Below are 19,496 nucleotides of genomic sequence, written 5' to 3' on the forward strand. Positions count from 1 at the left end.
CACCAATATGGTTTAGTCACGTAGAAAAAGCATGTGACCTTTTTGCAGTTGATCCTGGTGTCATAATACAGATATTCTGATGTTTTTGATAAACATGTAGGACTATACATAATTGATAAAAGATTATCTAACACAAAAACAAACAAAACGTGATTTAATTTGATAACAATATTTAATTTTAGACTTCATCAGTAACAAATCTTCACTTAATGTATACACATAATATTGATAAAACTTTGAAAATAAATAGAATACAAATATGGACGGAAGTATTATTATTGATCCAAGCTCAATTCACAGACATGGACATTTAAAATCAAATTTAAGAGGAAGCATTTTCCGGTTCTAACATAGATGGAAATATTCATATCGAAATCACTAATGCTTCATAATCACAGCAGTTAATAACATATATAATGATTTAATATTTAGGTTATATAGGTTAAGGCTGTGTATTTACAGTTTTTGATATGTTGATATATTTGTTACGATCTACTTCCAATACACCCCTAACCTCAAATACATAAAGTGCCCATATCCACAATTGATCAAAATATCATGAGTCCAAAGTTTAAGAAGAGAATGTTCTATTGTACTTGCAACATGGTAGGAGGTTTATCTCGAACGGATATAATTGGTGTACCTGGCTTACGACGCATACCAGACTGCGGTTGAGACATAGCTGTTTCATAGGTTTTCTAAAAAGATAGAAGGAAAAATAAGAACCCATCAAACACATTCAAGACTGTTATTGTCATTAAAGGAAGATATTATTGACTTACTCTTCGCTGTGTTCTCATTTTAGCATTATAATAGGGCACTGAATCCGGGTTCTCCATCATTAATTCCATTTGTAAACGGTCAAATTTCTCCCCATCATCTTCCATCTATAATTACAATTCATTAAAGACTTTTATGGCCCCTCTACAAAAGCTAGTCTAAAGTTGTCGCTGCTGACAAACTACACGTTACCTTACCATTGTTTGGGGTAGTATTCCAGAACGGGTACCGAACCCATGCTCTGCGCTCGTCTGAATATCAGGGTTATCTAAGAAACTCTCAGAGTACCAATTATCAAATTCTGAAATAAAACAAATTAGACTTTCATTCTCGAGCTCCCTAACTGACAAATGTACTTCAATTGGATATAATGCGCATATGGTAGTTATCTTTTCTATACCTTGTATCAGTTTCTGTCTGCATTGATCAACCAATTTCTGACAGTACTGCACTTCAGTTTTAAGGTCTTTTAGTTCAGCATAGTCTGACTTGTACTGATGTTTCAATTCTTTCAGTTTTTTAATCTCCAAGAATTCCTCTTCAGTAATGATTATTTCTCCATCATCGTTTAGAAGTATTCCTAAACACAACGGTAAACGAGAACACATATAACAACTACTGATGCTACTGATTGAAAACCTGAATCTAGCGGAACCTACCATTAGCTTCGCGTTCTTGTTTCAAGGCTTCAAGACGCATTTTACTGTTGTCAATTTCCACTTTTGTGTTATTTATCTGTCTTGCCAGTTGAGAGTATGATTTTTTCTTTGTAGCAAAAATATCTAAAAGTTGAACAATTACAGTAGAATATACTAACGAGACATCATGAAGCATGCTGCAATCAAATATTCATTTAGACATGAAAACTAACCTTTATTTTCAGTAAGAATTCTATAAATCTCACTGCCTCGTTCTTGTCTAAACTCTTCAAATGCCGCAGTTCGATTTGGAGGAGTGCTATAAAGAGGAGACAGAAAATATCATGCAAACTATCATCCAAACATTGTCTTCCATTTCATCAGTTGGTATATATTGAATTATAGATTACCTTGGTCTCGGAGGTTGTATTACTGTTCTCTCACCCATTGAACTAGCTGGAGTTGTGGCTTCCATATGCAGTTCTTTTTCGCCTCCAGCAGATGGAGTGTGTGGGGTTGGAGCACCTTCTCCTTTTTGACTTGCAGGCGGACTGCTCGGACCTTTTGTTCCTAGTGGACTGAAACATTTAAAAGTGTGAAATACATTATGGAGTGAAGAAAGTGTCACAATCTTACAATTCGTCAAAATAACCATGCTAAATACCTATTTCTTTCTTTTGACTTTCGCTTCATTTCACGTTTCTTGGCATTAATGACGGAAGTAGGTTCAGCTTTCGCACCTCTAGGAGCAACACCGACTCCAAAGCTCTGTCTATCAGGTTCACCAACAAATTGTATTTCATCGCCAAGAGTTTCAGCTTTCTGGGAGCCAGCACTTATCGCCTGTGCTCTCGCTTGCTCCAACATGCCAGCATACTTCTCACGTACTCTCTCTTCAACTTCTCTCTCAATAGAACTGAAAGAGAAGAAATTCCATACATCAGTAAGATATTCACAATTGGTTCAAACCCTATGTTAAACGAGGAGAACACTTACTTATAATATTCTTTGAAACATTCAAACACTCCATGTATCTGACGTATATTAACAATCTGAAGGAAAAGATAAACCTCTAGCAAACAAGCATATAACGTTAAGGGAATACATCTTATTATCTTGGTTCACAGTGTGAAAACAATATTCTTATACATAACAGCAGATTATTCAAACATTTGCACGAATGAATAACTCAAAACTCACATCAATCTCTTCAAGTGTTCCCTCTAAATATCTCTGCACCTGCTGTTGGATGTCATATTTCTGCTGTTCAGATAACGCTTCATATGTAACTTGACTACGATTATTCTGCAATGAAAAATCGTCAGTTATTTGATAAGTGTTTTATCATCAATAGACAAAATCAACGAATACTAATGGTGGAAGAAGCCACAAACATTAAGCTAAAGCATCAATACATGTACATGTACTATAGTGCTTTCATAAAAACTGTACTTCACCAATGTAAACCAATTACAAAGTGGACAAAACCAGAATACTAAATACACAAAGCACTAAAAAACATGTTGCTCAGACAATATACGATCTATTGTGAAACATGCCATTAGTCTGGAAATAAGAAATGTGTACATAATTTGATTTTCAGTGTCTCTTACCACTAACAACTTATTTGAGTTGGGAGCCTGTAGAAATCAGATATTTATTTTTATGTTTATATCATCTTATCGTGAAACCAAATCATTTCAAAAAGGACAAAATTATCAGTAATGATGATAATCATTAGCACTCTAGGACTTATGACTTTTAGATAGATAGTTGACTTACCAGAGTATCATGCATTGCTAGTTCATGCTTCAGTGCATATATTTCCTTTTCTAACTTTTTTACCATTATCTACAAATGAATATGATAGAGACGACCGTGACAGAATATTCAAAATCCCGTTGTAACATAATATTGAATTCGAAAACTAAGATACTCACCACTGGATCTATATTCTCATTGACGGCTGGTTCACTTCCTACACACATCATCCTTGTTGCAAATCTTAATGTCGAAATCTGGAATGCAAGGATATAGGCCTATCTTGCAGAGTTTATGAACTAGTGAGTGTCTTTATTTCGTGTCATTTATATAGGTAGCTTTTGACCCTTAACAACATTGTTTGATACAGTGGAACCTCGTTATAGCGAACTCAGATACAACAATTTAACTAATATGAAATTCAATGTATTTCATACTGGATGTAACAAACTATCGGTTATAACAAATATATTTTCTGGTTCCGTGAAGTTCGCTGTAACGAGGTTCCGCTTTATGAGAAATTCAACACCTACTGTCTCTTCTATTTGCGCTGCTTCTCCCCATATATTAGCGACCAGTATTGTACGACAATTGCCTCCGATGGAGTCCTTGAGATAATGAGTCAACTTCGTTTGTCGGAACGGAATGTGCTCTCTGCGTTTATCAGCAAGAGCAATAATCGTTTGCTCGAGAAACGTCAGAGATTTATTAATGTACATTGCTTCTTGTTGTGTTTTGCCTTCAGACTACAAGACAGGAAAAGTTTCTATTTGAGCATACTTCAACAAAAAGTAAAATCTAGTCATGTGCAATTAGCAGCTATCAAAAACAAACCTTCGTCTTGCTCAGTCGTTCAGATCCGGCCAAATCAACAAAATTTATCTTAGAGATTGTGTATTTAGCATCTGATTGAACTCTTGAACGATTCTGAAAAAAGAAATATGCATGAATTGTAAGACATTTTCAATCACCAAAAACACCATATATACGGTATGCACCAGGTACACACCTCGATATAAACCGTAAAAATACAGTGTGATCTCGATGAAACTTTGTTGAGTGAATGTTCGGCAATAGCTCTATTCATTTCACCCTATAAGAAAGAAAGAAAAATTTATATTGATTTATACAGCGTTTGGCATTAATCTTAGAAGAAATGTTGGAATTGATCTCATTTCCATCTAGCCTAACATAAATCTTTGAGGATGCTACAGTGAACACATAATATGTACCTCGAATAAGAGATTCAGAGCATCTTCTTCATTTTGCGCAAGATGACAGGACAGCCCCTTCACGTATACACCGTGCTGATCCTCTACTACTGCCATTGGCGATATTGGATTATTACTTTCAGGTAACGTGGACAGCAAATCAAACATTGTCTCGTTATAAATCTCCAAATATGAAACTCTGCAAAACATATAAATCATACAGGTTATGTAAGTTTCCGCTATGTTAGTATTTTACATTTACTGATTATATAAGATCCGAAATATACCTGACTGATATCGCACTCTCCGGCCGGTCATCAATTTCTCGGAAGATCTGTGACAACGATCTCGGGATGACTCCACGATGTTTATAGTTTTCTGTAGCTCCGGTGACAGTAAACGTTTTACCAGCCCCAGTCTGACCATAGCACATTAACGTTCCTACAAAATTACTAAGTTGTAGATACCTTTTGCTTTCTATATTAAAGAAAGAAGCTAAAATCATATACTGTGCCCCTACCATTGTAGCCGTCTAAAGCGGCACTAACCATGTCACGAGCACATGTATCTTGAACTTGTTCCTGATTGGCATTGTGAAGGAGTCCGTCCATCTTAAACGACCAATCCAGAATCTGATTGTTCACAACACCTTTCTTCGCATCTCGTTTGCAATGGATGTTGATCGTCTGCCAAAAATGATTAAATAAAATGTCAGCTAATCTAACTACAGGACTACTGCATTTGACTACAATCTAGAGAATTAGAGGATGTCAGATATCCGTATACTCACTTTTCCATCTTTTTGGAGGTCGATCATTCCATGCGCAAAGTTTGAAGTCGGTCGAGTTCTCACCCAGACCTTCACTTTCTTCGTACGTGCACTCATGATTTTCTAAAAGAACAACGCGTAGGATTTCATTTAAAAAAAAACTGGCTCAAAAATATAGAAAAAAGGAAAAGCTACAGTTATTTTTAGTTAGGCCTAACCGTTAAAAGACTTTTTAATTATTTACCCTCCTTAGTCTCTCATCGAATTTGTCAATTCTACATACGTTTTAAGCAAATTTCTTGTAAGTCTTGATGCCTGATATAAAACTAGATCTCTTAATCCCTCTCTGACTCCACCGTTAATTCGTGTATCTTAATTTACCGATACATTTCTTCACTAGAAACAAATCGACCCGGAAGTAAATTCTGTTTACGGGCTGTTGTCAAGTGATGGTTATCCATAAAATGCGGAACTGCATTTAATTCCTTTATGAATTCCAAATCCGTGTTTTGCTTGTAACCAAACCCGGAAGTAAATGAAATGTCAAAATATTTTATTTTTTTAACAAAATTTTTTATTTGACATGAAATTCTTCTTCTTCTCCATCGATAACTCTGGAAACTAGAGTAATATCCCTTGAGGAATTAGCTAGTAGATGAAGAGTTAGATATACAGAGAGGTAAGCTGCTTAACTGGGGACTCTCTTGACTTGTTCTACTGTTATGCCTTTCAATTTGATGTTGAGGAAGTTGATGATGATGTCGATGATGATGGTTGTTGGTCACAAGTGTCGCATCACAAGACACATGAGATGACCTCGCACACTCATTACAATTTAGGATGCTGCTGATAGTGACCTCTTCTTTAATTGAAATTCGTTCTGAAGGCCGTAGTGAGCGGTACCACTTTTTAACTGACCTAGTCTACTAGGCCTACTACTAGACCAAACTTTCACTTTCGGCAATTATCAATATATGGGCCATGGCGATGTAGCAGCGTGTCTTAAGGGATTTACTTTCATTATGATTGAATATAATTCCTACATTTTGAGTTACTTGTAAATCTATACACACTGGACATAGATTGTCAGATCAAAAGTGGATTATTGATAGTCATAGTTATCAGCAATCATTATCGAAGATGTACCCTACATCTACTGTTGTGCGATGATATAATGGCTAATTATTTTTGACGTTATAATGAGGCCTCAACTTGTGACCCCCTTGAAATGCCTGTACATTTCATTGAGAAAATAAGAAAACTGAGTCAAAATTTGCACATGGTAAAAACTCATAGTTCCATATTGATTAGGCTACCATATCAATACTATTAGGCCTATTACAGTTTTGTATCTTTGAATATGCCTATAGGGCCTATCTTGAAGTGTATCCCAATTTCACTTTCTATGCTATCTGAGGGCCTGGTTCTCATTAAGCCTACCAAATCAGTCACCTAGGTAAAAATTAAATTTTCACCATGGGCATTTTAGGCCTGTATCACAGCAGTCAAGATGATCTGAATCACATGCCAATTCATCATAAGACTGCAGTTTTGGTCATGTCGCTGGTGCTATGTGTATATTAGGTAGGCCTATTAAAGTATTAGGTCAGGTACACCTCCATTTGGTCTGCAAGTTATTCTACTGGGTCGTTCCAGCAGTCAGATGCTGTTCCTAAAGTGGATTCATTCCTAATGCAATCCCAAACAAAGAAAAATCATATCCCTCATGATTGAAAAAAGTGAAGTAATTCTAATGTTGGCTTGTGCTAAAATAATGGTACAATGATCATCGTGTTTGCAGGCTTATGCTGTAGAAATAAATATACTACAAGATGGCCGATGATTCTTGTTCGAAAGCGGAAGAAAGAAGGCAAGTAATAAATTGAACCCTTTAACTGCAGTTTTATTTATAGATATTGCATTATATACACTCAGCCAATGGGCTGATCAGATCAGATAAGATAATGTTTATTTTATCAAAAGAATCGTTAGTACAAAGTATTCAATTGAAGTAACATTGTATAGATACTTTATTGAGATCCTACATACTTAAATAAAAGGTATTCATAGGTGCTGTGTCAATATTTTAGTTAGGAATGGTTTCAAATAGTTCCTAAATGTTAATCTAATAGATGATAACATTTTTAGATATAGTCATTGCATGTGAGTTTAAAATAGAAAGTGCCTTGATCTACCGGTATCGGTAATGCAAAATAATGCGTAATATTGTATATCAGTGACTGGTTATCTTATTATACATAAGGAGTTATCATATTACACGTATATAGGATCCTAGATCATAGGATACATAAAATGTCAGATGAATACATACAAACTCGAGAATACATTGTTTTATGAAATGCAAGACAGCGCACCACCCTTTTTACAGCCATGCTCATTTTCATAGGTCACTTCGACTTTGACATCGTTTTTCTTGTACGCCGATCCATTTCCCATTCCTTCTTTATGGAGAGAGTTTGTTAACCGTGGAAATCTTCGAACTGATCTGAATACGGGAACCGATGAACTGGTATCATTCAGCAACCCGACTGTTCTGTAGATTTCCAATGGCATTCGCATAATCATCCATTTATTCGGCAAACAAATGTTCACTTTTAAGTTGTAGCCGATATTGATCAAGTTCGGTAGTTCCGCGTAAGTAGGAACTAAGGTTACCGGCGTAAGGAACAGTATGTTCCACGTCGCGATTTCCTTAGATATTTCTAGTCTTTTTACGTCGTGATGCAGTTCGTGTACTACCTTTGAGTTTTTAAATCCAGAATTCGGCACGGTAACTGTCTGTACGAGTTCCAAGTTGATTTCCTGCACGTTCTTCGCGTAATCCTTATCGCAATCAATACTGATTTGGATTTCCTTCCCGGCATGGACAACGTTATTGCTTACTTCGAGGAAAATTGCCGGCGTATCTTTTTTGCTTTTTTTATTCAAGTATTCGGTATGAGACAGCGGTAGCGGGTTCGTATCGATCTCTTTCGGATTGACAACTTTGAACGCGCTCGCAATTACTTTGATCGGCTTCGCCACGACTATATACCCGCTACGACCTTTCGCGATGGAATTACCTTTGATGACAGTGTCGTCGTACACTATCGCTTGCGCCACGTACGACACGTCTAGTTTATACATCGATGTTTTGACGACGTCTTCGCTGAGAATCGACGCCGGAATATCCGACGGTAGTTTATATTTAAACCGGCTGACGTACTGACCGGGGTTTATCATCGTCGCTCGGTTATCTCCGTGTCCGAGTATTCGATTCTTTTTCGTCAGGTAGCACTCTTTTTTCCGATGATTTACGAAGCCTTCTTTGCTCACGGTCACCGACCCGAAGCCGGTTATTTTGAATTCGACTCCGCGAACCGCGATCGGAAACTGCACGTCTAAGATCACCTTTCCGCTGATCTCGTCACCCGGTTGGTAGCTGTTTTCGATCGGTTGATCGAATTTGATCGCGAAATAACTGATCGCGTTCGCTTTATTCGGTGGTTTATACGTCGAGACGACTCGTTTTCCGGATAGTTTCGAATCAACATAGACTGCCTTGCCTTCGTACCCGGGAATGTAAATGTAGCTTCCTTGTAGAATTGTTGAATGTCTATTGGGGACGTTTTGCGAATGACGCCAACTATGACTCGAGTGCATCTCGGATTCGCTAGTTTCCGCCCTTTTTCTACCCATGCTGCTGCTTTTATTTGTGAACCCGTCTGTGTTTTTTGGATTGTTCTCCATTGTACCATTGCCTTCATCATTGCTTTTATAAAGTCGTCTAGTTCTGCCTGCGTCCGTCGAGTTCAAGCGGTGTTCCTCCCTGCCTCCTTTCTTGTTCGATAGAGATCGGATTTTTTTCTTGGCTGATCCGTGTGAAAAACCTCCTGATCCCGAGGATAGATAGGTTGCCTGTGGCTCATTCATCCCAACTGAAACATGCACCATAAGATTTAGACTAAAAATGTCTGAAGTGAAATCCAGGAATAAAGGCAAACCTTCTATTACACATATGCTGGTCTCTGCTGAACTATATTCGTAAATATCATTTGAAACTTACGTAAATGGCTGGTCAAAAGCTAACGGCAAAAGTATTGATGATGATTCAACATAAATCATGGACGTTTTGCCGGTTAAAGTCCTAGTTTCTTGTGCCCGTTGCTAGAAAGAATTCATGTACGAATTCTTGAAAGTAACGTCGCTCGAAGGAATATACATATTTTTCATTGATTCATCTTGTCAAAGACTCTTTATTCAGAAATTTTGAATGTTTTTAATGCGAGTTATTTATGCATATTGGTTTGATATTAGTCGGTTGTAATACTTGAATAATGAACAGAATGGGAAAAACTGGTTTTTCGTGCGCTCTCTCGTATATTTGGGTCAGAAAAGTTTAATTCCAGACAGAATAGGTGTTGACACAAAATTACAGCTCTATATCATTATCACTACCTTTCAAAGCGTTGTAGATTTGAATTTCTATGATTGAATTGATTGTTAAATTTTTCAATTGAAAATTCATCATATATCATCTATACCAGTACATAAACATGTATATAGATGTACATATACTATATACAGTACTTGTCTACTTCCTAGCCAATTTCATTTGGTTTATCATGAATCTTAGCGGCAATTTTTCTTCCTTATTAGCTGATATTATTAGATATACCAACTACCATGAAGAAGTTAGAGATTTAGACCGAATTCACGGAAAAAATGTTTTTATCGGCGTATTGTGTGAATAACTGTTTACGCGATATTTACCAAACACCCACATTTCCTCTTAACCCACTGTATTGATATCGGTGGTTCTAAAACATAGATAATGGCTATTTTTGATATGAAAAATAAAACGTTGAACCTACAGTGAGTGACTGAATAAAGATTACAAGGATGTAGCTAGAATTCCAAATGTCAATGTTTTTCTATTGTCAGTGATGAAGATGAAAAAGAAGGCAGCGTTTATTTCTGGACAAGTCACAATGATGTGAAACTGTCGACTACTAGTATATTCAATAAACGTCCCATACTGAAGGTTTCTATGGGATTGAGTCATTCTAGTTTTTTGACAGTCGATCGACAAGTATTCTGTTCAGGATCGAACAGTCACGGGCAACTTGGTTTAGGTGTCCGTGAAGATACTCATCGTATGAAACCTGTTTTGGTTGATTCATTAAAAGGTGAGCGGCCTTGACCAATTTTTTTCAATCTTTCCCATCTTTAACGTATGGTAATTCATAAAATGAAACTATTTTCTAGATTTGGAAATCAGTGATATTTGTTGCGGGCGTTTACATACAGCCGCCGTAAGCAAGAAAAATGGCGGAATTTATTGTTGGGGTTGTTCGGAAGATGGCCAGTGTGCGCTCGGAGAACCCGCTAATGTTAACTCGCCGACCTTGGTACAGATTCCGACCAAACAGTCAACAACGGAAACGAGTTGCATTTACAAACATTTCCGTTACCCGCCTTTCAAACAGGTATCCTGTGGTGACACGCATACGTTAGGGGTTAACGTTTCCGGTGAGGTATGGTCGTGGGGCTCCGGAAGCCAGTTGGGTTTGACGAAAATCAAAGTAACTCACGTTCCGAAAAAGATCGAATATTTGTCCGGGTATAAAGTGTTGTCCGTAGCCGCCGGCGCCGAACACAGTTTGGCGCTCGTGCGTAAGAATGTGCAAACTAAAAAACGCCGAAAAGACAGTTTCAAGAAAACCGTCTGCCCGAAATGTAACAGTGATATTTACACGTTCGTCGATATCAACGACGAATGTATTATATCGGATGAACACAAGTGTCCGCTCGGTTGTGAAATAGATGATTCCAGTGCAAGCGGGGGTTCTCTTAGTCGCGATCTATCTCCCGATTGTAGCAATAACGAAACATTTGCTCAATTTCACAGTAACTCCTTCGACACGGGTGCTAATGTCGACAATTCCGCCGATAGCGCGAAAAATGACGATAACGCGCGATCGAGATGTGATCCTACCGCGAAGACCGGAAAACGACCGGAAAATTTAGACCGCGATATGAAAGACGTCGTACAATTACGCGATAAAAAGGTGCGTAACCTGAGTATACCGCATAAAATGTCATTTGTTAACGTGTCCGAAGCGAGGAATTTTTTAGATAAGCAACTTTCGTGTAAGTTCGTGCCTGGTTCGCCGAGACTGGAGCGTCGACCTAGTAACGTATTGCGCCAAACTCTCGATACGCTCTGGACTAACGTCAAACAGCCGACGGTCATGGTCAACAACGTCTCGGCGGCTACGGCGAAGGTAGTTTCGAATATACGTACGTCGATGGACAAGTACGGTATCAGTCTAGGCATGGCGGATCTGGAAACTGTGTCGAAGTCTTCGAGTAGTCAGGAATCGTTAGAACAACCTTCGATCACCTGCAGTTCGCCAGATGCCGATGAGGACGCTTCGTCGGTGAATACGTACTCGCTAGATCTATCGTTGAAAGATAATGACGACACCGACGTCGATGCTGACCTGAAATCGGACAAAGAAGGTTCACCGTTAATCGACCCATTCTTGAATTTCCCTAAACTGACCGATAAAGTCGGCACTTCATATGATAACTCGCCGGTTGAAAGTCGCAAGCAAAGTGAAAGTCGATTAAGCGAAGAGGTCATTGAGAAAATGTCCAGCGATGATGAGGTATCTCGGACGATTGTGGCTGAACAACCACCACTAGTTACCAATACGGTTGAGACATCATTCATGACTAATATCCTTGAAGCTTCGATGTCTATAATTCAAACGAACAAAGATGATGTGTGTACTACTGAAACTCCGCAAAGAAAAGTGTCACTAAAAACAGCTATGGAATTTAAGCAAATTTTGGCTGAAACGTCAAGGGAGGAAAATGGTAGGTCTATTTGTTTGTCTTTTTACACAATTCTTACTGGTATTGCGTAGACATTATAGATTTAAATTTGAATATTTCAGACTCCATTGATCTAAGTTCATTTAACACAGAGGTATGGAGCTGGGGTACAGGAAAGCATGGTCAGTTAGGTCATGGTGATCAACTTGATCGCCCTCAACCGTGCTGTATTAAAATGCTCGGAAACCGCCACGTAACGAAGATAGCTGCCGGATCTAAACATTCTTTAGCTTTGACAGCAACATCCAAGGTAATTATTGCAAAGTTGATTAAATGTTCATTAAATGTTTTCTTATGTTTCTTAACTATTGTATTTTCTTTTCTAATTTCATTATCAGACATTTGCCTGGGGCGATAATAAAGCTGGACAGCTAGGTCACAAAGACTCGATGTCGGTAAGTCCCTGGAAAGTGAATTTGCCAAAAAAGTCACTGGTATGGAATGTTGAAGCAGGTCCAACCGAATCTGTATATAGTTGTTATACGAGCAGTTACCAGCCAGATGTCTACTATACGGGATTGAAACAAAGGTGAGTTCTTATTCCAACTTATTTCAACTGCACATACCCTCGAAACAGTATCTTGAAATTATGGAAATGATGTTTGCTTTCAGCTCAGAGAGTCAGGGTCCAAAAAAGATATCCGGGTTGAAAAAGGTATGTGTCAGGAAATGAAACTTTAGATTTAAGTATCAAATCTATGTAATTTTTCAACTGGATGATTATTTTACTTTCAGCTTGGCTATATCAAACAACTCTCCATCGGAAATGAATTTTGTGCCTGTATCTTAGATGTCAGTTCAACTTCTAAAACTGCTGTCTATCACGAATTTGCTGCATCCGAGCGTAACTTCTATAATCAGCTGGAAAAAATTTTGTGTTCCGTCATTAAACCACTCAAAAACATAGGTAAAATGTGTGATGATACAGTGTACATGTACTTCGAAAAATTAGAATTTAGTAGGAATGTTTGTCATGAATCTATTTTCCTAATTGTAGAAAACTACAGCTCCATTGAGAAAACAAGTGATGGTACTGTTTTAACAAAACTGTTTGATAATTTTGAGAAAGTGACTTATATGGTAAGTAAACCTTTCTTATATACATGTGAAGGGTGTTCATCTAATTGAATAGCATTGTAGTTTTTTAATTCATCTTATCTCAGGTTGGGCTCAATATCGACGATCTAACGGCATGCGTTCAAGGTGCTATTTTACCTGAGAAGATAAATCTAGTCGCAGCTCATCAAAATGTCGTCTCATTATTCAAAGAGTTCTCTCATGTGTTCGGTGATTGTTTGGCAATGGGTGCTTTTGAAATTCTTGCAAAAACTACCGGGTAAATAGAGAATTTACATCTGCTCTGTATTTTCTGGTGGATGATTTGGGCCAAATCAAGGTTCCTGGTGCGTAAAATTTTGGTTTTCTTGCTCAGAGAAAACAGAAATTCTCATCTAGAGAAAGCAACAAAAAATTCAGCGTGTAGGAAAGTTGTCCGCTTAAAAGGCCTTCATTTCATGTTGCATAAAGAACTGTTTTAATTATTGTCGTTGAAATCTTTGGGTAGATCGTTTTTGGAAAAGTTGGAAGACGTTTTCAAAGATCTGCTCGATGAAGGAAAGTATGATAGAACTGCAATGGGAGTGTCATTCCGACGTCTTATGCAAATTCCGCTGAGAAGGCTAGGTCATTATAATCGTTTGCTGGCTAAAATTTCGACTAGGTTTCCAAAGGTTAGAATTCAAAGATGAAAATTGGTAGACTCAATTTGCTTTATACCTTGCCAAACCTGAGCAACTCGATTTCTCACGTATTTATAGGAAACTGATATTCACAATCTGCTGAGCAAAGCTAGTCTGTTATGGGATGCTCTTAAAGATGCAGCAAAGAAAGAGCACACTGCTGCTGAAACTACGAAGATATTTTGGGATGTCTGTCCATCTAAATATAAGGTAGCAGTATATGAATATGTTTTGCATCACAAGAAATTATGTCAGTGTGAAATATGCATTCAAAATATGATGTTTTGAATATGAATTTCATTTCCATAGGATTCTTTACGGTGCCCTGGAAGGCGTCTTCTGAAGGACAGCAAGAATTCTCCACTCACATTACATAATGCTGGCAGATTCGCTATGCATTATTTCTTTCTGTTCAGTGATATCTTTGTCCATGCTCAGGTAATATATTTCATATGTCTTTCCCGCCGTAACTCTACTTCATACAGTCTATTGGATATCATTGTTGTGTTTCACTTTCAGTATTCTAGTCACCAAGTTTTGCCTCTTGCCACTCTATGGACTGAACCATTACCAGAATCTGATAGTCGCAAGTATGTTTGGATTAGCTGTCTGTATATTACTAGCGAACCTTGAAGAATATAGATTTATTATTTGTTTTCGATTATGATTTTTCTAGGAATGCAATCTGTCTAAAGTCACCAGAAGAACGACTTATATTACTGGCTCCATCTGCTACGGAAAAGGTAATACCACCACCCCTGTTAATACATGGTGGGATGATTCCTGTTTGATCAAACCATTTTACCTCATTTATAGGCAGATTGGTTGAAAGCTATAAACCTTGCAGTATTAAAAGTAGTTTTAAATCAGAAAGGATACACAGCACTTACTGAAAGCAGTAATCCTACTCCTCCACTAAATAGAAATGCTGAGCACACATTCTATAAACCGGGACCATTGAAAAATGCCACTTACACTGGCAGTTGGCTGCTGGGTATGCCTCACGGCGGGTAAATATTGCTTTGATAAGTTAACATTTATTAACTCATCTAGTTCGATAGGTAGAAATTTTTCTTAATTTTGCAGAGGTAAAATATCATTTGTTGATGGGCGAAATTATACTGGTAGATTCAAACATGGCTCTCCACATGGGTAGGTTCATCTCCAACTGAACTGAATGGTACGTTATAACTCCATATACATGTACTTAGATTTTTGATTAATTTTGTGCAATTTCAGTTCTGGAACATTCATTACTCCGAAAAAAGGTGCTCTTGAAGTTTACGATGGAACTATGAAAGATGGAAAAATGCATGGCTTCGGAAGTATTAGGTAGTATGCGCTTTATAATAGACATTGTTATGTCCCCTTAGAGACATCTGTTGAGATAAATGCATCATTATCTGATACGTCTTCTAGATACTGGGATAGCAGCACATATGATGGATACTTCAAGAATGGACTACGTTGTGGCCATGGGATTTTTCGCCAAGGAAACCTGAAAGGCTCGGATAGTGCATCCATTTATATAGGTGAATGGAGTAATGATAAGTTCAATGGTTATGGTGTTCAGGACAACATACAAAAAGGTAATACTGATAAACTATTCGGGAAACATGGCATCCAGAAGTGCTGTCGATGCTATAAAAACGGCATCTTGATCATTATTCAGGTGAAAAATACATGGGACTGTGGTTAGATGGGAACCGGCATGGTGGTGGAGTTATAGTTACACTTGATGGAATGTACTATGAAGGAAACTTTGTAAACAACAAATTATGTGTATGTATAATCATCATGCAGACTACAACCAGATCATGTACTTACTTTCTACCGCAACATATGAAAAATAATGATTGCTTATTCTTTCTATTAGGGGTATGGAATCATGCTTACGGATGATAACTCTTGTTATGAAGGCGAATTTCAAGCTGGAACTCAGCTCGTTGGTAAAGTGAGTATTTTCTGACATTTGACTGAATCCTATAAATATATATATAACCCATTGACCTGTATTGAATTTAACATCATACTTTCAGGGTAGTCTGAAATTCTCTAATGGCCTCGTATTGGATGGTAGTTTCTCGGGAACTTGGCCGGATGCTTTAAAGTTCAATGGAAATGTGAAGATGACAAGCTCTCTGAATGAACCAAGAGGATTCAGTCATATGCCTGATCTTGTTCCTAGGTAAATTATTAGGTCTTCTAAAAAGATCAGTCGTATAAATATGCACGATCTAAGGATAAAATTTCATTTACTGGTAACCGTTTTCAGCTATTTTGGAAAAATCGCTGTGCCTCCTGAACAGAAATGGTCTCACATTATCAAGCATTGTCAAGCTATGCTTGGATGTCAGCCATCTGAAAAGCCAGATACTACCAAAGCATGGGAAGTTGTGGCAGTGATGTTAGCAGCTGGTAGGAAAACAAGTCGAGAAGAAAAAGAAACACCAATAACGCCGATAAGGTACTGGACAAAGTGAATATGAATGCTTGGTTTTACGATTTCCTTGGTAGAGTTTCCTTTCTAATTTTTACTATTGGTATGTATTCTAGGCTTTCTGCCAGAAGTCGGTCCCATTCATTAAGCTTGAGTGATGATTTAGAAAAGATACCTCCCCATAATCTTGGAATACTGACCACTGAATATTACCAACAAATCTTGCAATACCTTGGAAAGGTAATATTATGAGATTTAAAGCAATTTTAGTAAGCTTCTGTTATCTATACATTGTGATATATATTTTCTGTAGGCATTCAATGCTCCATGCCATCCACTCGGGAAACTGATGGGCAGTCTTGTCGACGTTTTTCGAGCAACTTATGTCGGTATCGGATCTCATCCTCGTTTACTTCACCACGCTGTTTTAGAGGTGAAATCATACATTCTACGCATGTACCAAGTTGTCAGGTAAGTAAATCTCAGAAGACACAATTTCTACCAACAACTGAAACTTTCTGTTTGCTTATCAACTGTATGATTTTAGGATACTTTTTCCTGATCTTCCGACTGATGTTTTCCCAGTTCAGATCTATCCTGAAGGTTTTGAACATGTTGAAACTCCTGAAGATGAATTGCGTCTGATTTGTGATGAGGAAGAAATTGGCTGGTAGGTTCTGCTGTGTATTGTATATAGTTTTGTACCTTGACGGCCTTAATTGCTCAACGAATTAAAGAATAGAAAGATTTCAAATTCGTTTTCAAGCTGCTTTGTTCTAATCGATTTACTGTATTCTTGTTTGTGGAGCTTGATTTTGCGGCTGGAAAGGAACTATATTTTCATTATTTTCTATCAATTAGTGAGGTGATCTCGGCTACTGGTATGCTCTACACATTTCTATTACCAAAAATATACCCTTCACTGTTCACATTGTATGCTTTGTACAATGAGAAAGAAGATGAACGTTATTGGGAGCGAGTTCAGAGATTGAATAAACAGTCAGATGTAGCTTTATTGTCCTATCTCGGTGTTGACGAGTAAGTACATGATCAAAAGATAATTCTTTTTAAATCAACCGAATAATTTCTTCGGATAAATGTTGTTATTTGTTTTTGTGTTCATTGAAGGAAATTTTGGGAAGTAAGCGATGACATCTTCAGTACGAGATCAAGAGTTTCAATGGTTAGGGAACAAGTTTATAAATACGCTGTTGAATATCTTCAGCAATTAAGGTATGGTTTTTGATTGTTGAAAGTTGGCAGTTAGATGCCACTCCATGAAAACCTGGCTGAATACACTTGTTGATTTCATTACAGCACAGCGTTTTGCCCCGCAGAAAAACTAGAAACCATAAGGAATACTTTTAACGCATTGAATGATGTAAGTTTCATAGTTTTAATCATGATTATGTCTGAATCCCCGAATTTTTCATTTATGAATCTTGTTTAACTTTCCAGGCGGCAAAAAAAGCGATTAGTGAAGATTTTCTGTGGTGTATGGATGAATTATTCCCAGTCTTCCAGTACGTCGTCGTACGAGCGAGAATTCCACACCTCGGTGCAGAAATTCATTTTATCGATGATCTCATGGACAGCCATCTTGAACTCGGTGAACTGGGCATAATGTTTACAACGCTCAAGGTGCGGATCATTGACCACGGAGATATTTCGAATCTCACTATTTAGAATCTGAGATAATAATGTTTTTTGATCTGTTTCAGGCAAGCTACTTCCAAATACAGAATGAAAAGATTCTACTGTGATAACCTCTTTTCGTCACAATATCCCATTGTAAAAAGAACTTTTGATAAACTTTCATGTTAAAAGTCATTGTAACGTTTTTATGGGTACAATTTACTAGTTTTGATTGTGTCAATTATTTGTGTGAGATTCATTTAAACAGCTGAACATGTATAAATGAATATATATATTTACTACGTTTAATGTTAACTCCTTATGAAATTATTGCGATTTCATGTTTGATTATTCACAAATTATTAGGTATCTGAGTTGTGCATTTTATTGACAGAGAATTTTCATATACATCGTCATGTGATGAATATAATATGATGTTTTAGTTTTAAACGATATATCCAGGAGCTTTCTTAGAATTGTTACATCGATGATGGAAATTGTATTATCATTTACACGTGATCGGATTATTGAAGTGTATGAATAAATGGAATGGTTCTGATATGAAAAAAAACCTGCTACATCGATTTTGATTATGTTGATTGACAAATTAAACTTATTTTCTATGTTAAAAGGAGAGGAGATTTTGTAATAGGTTTCGTGCATATTTGAAATATGCTTCAATGCGGCCTATATGGTACATGAAGTAGTTGCAATTGAAATTGTTAATTCACAAGTGCCCAGTTCACTATGTGAATCTTTAAGATACACGATGATTTTTCTGCTTGTAAAGCCTAGAATCTTCTATCTGTCCAATAAGCTTTAATTCGGTGAAAATCTTGTTAGATACCGTACGGTATCTTTTGTCTTATGTCAAATATAAACCATAACGGTATTTGAACGGTATTATGGAACTACTTTAGTTCTTAATTTGTTACGTTGCAGAAATTGAACAGAGTATAATAAAGACGAATAAATTCTACACTTTTACTTCAAAAGTTATTTGTGTTCATTTCGTTTCCAAATATCGATACGCATGATTTTCATCTCTGTATGCTATTGTTCACTGGGCCAATTTAGCGATGCTGATACAGTCATGAACCTCTGCTATATCTACATAATAGCAAGCGCAGCGAGTCATCTCATTAATCAGTCTCACCGTCAAAAATTATCAATACGGATCATTAACACGATCAATAGAGTATAACAACCGATATAGACCATTTCTCTAACTTGCCTTGATATATGATGTGAGCAAGATCATTCATTTTACCACCTGGAATATTCTATCAACATGGCTTTGGAAATATTCGAGTAATACACAAAGGTATACACGAAGCAATTGCAATAAAAACGGTGTTTGACTATCAAGATACGGAAAATATAATCAACCGAATTGGATTACGCAAAAACCTAAAAGTATCGAGTAAAAGAATTTCAAATAGAAGTCTACACTTACGTAGTAAGACATTATACACGTATATGCTCGGTCTGGAAAGAAATTAGAAATTGTTTCAAAATACATGATTTCTCGGGTATAATATTAGCACTTTATAGGTTTATAGGTGAAACGCTGCACGAGATATGGAGTCCCCTTCATTTTACCCGCATGGCCGATTATCA

The 19,496-nt window shown here is 37.2% G+C and overlaps 3 protein-coding genes across 3 annotated transcripts; 1 reads left to right on the forward strand and 2 right to left on the reverse strand.

Annotated features, from left to right (window-relative positions):
• Positions 1-217: 217 nt before the first annotated feature.
• Positions 218-5,600, reverse strand: LOC141899506 (kinesin-like protein KIF9). The gene is made up of 20 exons (XM_074785870.1): positions 5,443-5,600; positions 5,181-5,282; positions 4,911-5,076; positions 4,678-4,831; positions 4,412-4,589; positions 4,189-4,272; positions 4,014-4,106; positions 3,713-3,925; positions 3,359-3,436; positions 3,201-3,269; positions 2,619-2,723; positions 2,415-2,470; positions 2,083-2,334; positions 1,829-1,996; positions 1,652-1,737; positions 1,440-1,562; positions 1,181-1,360; positions 978-1,081; positions 783-887; positions 218-698 (listed from the first exon to the last, which is right to left on the reverse strand). Exons 2-20 carry the CDS (start codon positions 5,274-5,276, stop codon positions 588-590), a joined length of 2,421 nt encoding a protein of 806 aa, XP_074641971.1. The 5' UTR covers positions 5,277-5,282; positions 5,443-5,600; the 3' UTR covers positions 218-587.
• A 1,842-nt stretch (positions 5,601-7,442) lies between these two features.
• LOC141914793 (uncharacterized) lies at positions 7,443-9,092 on the reverse strand. The gene has a single exon (XM_074806099.1). It carries the CDS (start codon positions 9,090-9,092, stop codon positions 7,512-7,514), a length of 1,581 nt encoding a protein of 526 aa, XP_074662200.1. The 3' UTR covers positions 7,443-7,511.
• A 623-nt stretch (positions 9,093-9,715) lies between these two features.
• Positions 9,716-18,847, forward strand: LOC141914801 (alsin-like). Its single transcript, XM_074806111.1, has 30 exons — positions 9,716-9,727; positions 10,072-10,348; positions 10,428-12,044; positions 12,125-12,312; positions 12,401-12,591; positions 12,675-12,717; positions 12,798-12,969; positions 13,060-13,142; positions 13,226-13,398; positions 13,627-13,792; positions 13,880-14,011; positions 14,111-14,239; positions 14,321-14,391; positions 14,478-14,544; positions 14,618-14,811; positions 14,888-14,953; positions 15,041-15,133; positions 15,221-15,390; positions 15,474-15,583; positions 15,678-15,755; positions 15,841-15,989; positions 16,077-16,268; positions 16,358-16,481; positions 16,555-16,712; positions 16,789-16,911; positions 17,103-17,279; positions 17,370-17,474; positions 17,559-17,622; positions 17,700-17,882; positions 17,963-18,847. Exons 1-30 carry the CDS (start codon positions 9,716-9,718, stop codon positions 18,002-18,004), a joined length of 5,349 nt encoding a protein of 1,782 aa, XP_074662212.1. The 3' UTR covers positions 18,005-18,847.
• The last annotated feature ends 649 nt before the right edge of the window (positions 18,848-19,496 follow it).

This window comes from Tubulanus polymorphus, chromosome 1 (genome assembly GCF_964204645.1).
Source record: "Tubulanus polymorphus chromosome 1, tnTubPoly1.2, whole genome shotgun sequence".
Lineage (NCBI taxonomy): Eukaryota > Metazoa > Nemertea > Palaeonemertea > Tubulaniformes > Tubulanidae > Tubulanus > Tubulanus polymorphus.

Coding starts and splice junctions, on each gene's coding strand:
- LOC141899506 (XM_074785870.1), bottom strand. CDS start 5,276: ATGAGTGCACGTACGAAGAAAGTGAAGGTCTGGGTGAGAACTCGACCG. Junction 3,270..3,358: donor ATGAGAATATAGATCCAGTG/GTGAGTATCTTA, acceptor ATTCATTTGTAG/ATAATGGTAAAAAAGTTAGA. Junction 2,724..3,200: donor TAGCAATGCATGATACTCTG/GTAAGTCAACTA, acceptor TTTTCATTGCAG/AATAATCGTAGTCAAGTTAC.
- LOC141914793 (XM_074806099.1), bottom strand. CDS start 9,092: ATGAATGAGCCACAGGCAACCTATCTATCCTCGGGATCAGGAGGTTTT.
- LOC141914801 (XM_074806111.1), top strand. Junction 12,045..12,124: donor AACGTCAAGGGAGGAAAATG/GTAGGTCTATTT, acceptor TGAATATTTCAG/ACTCCATTGATCTAAGTTCA. Junction 14,012..14,110: donor TCTGTCCATCTAAATATAAG/GTAGCAGTATAT, acceptor TCATTTCCATAG/GATTCTTTACGGTGCCCTGG.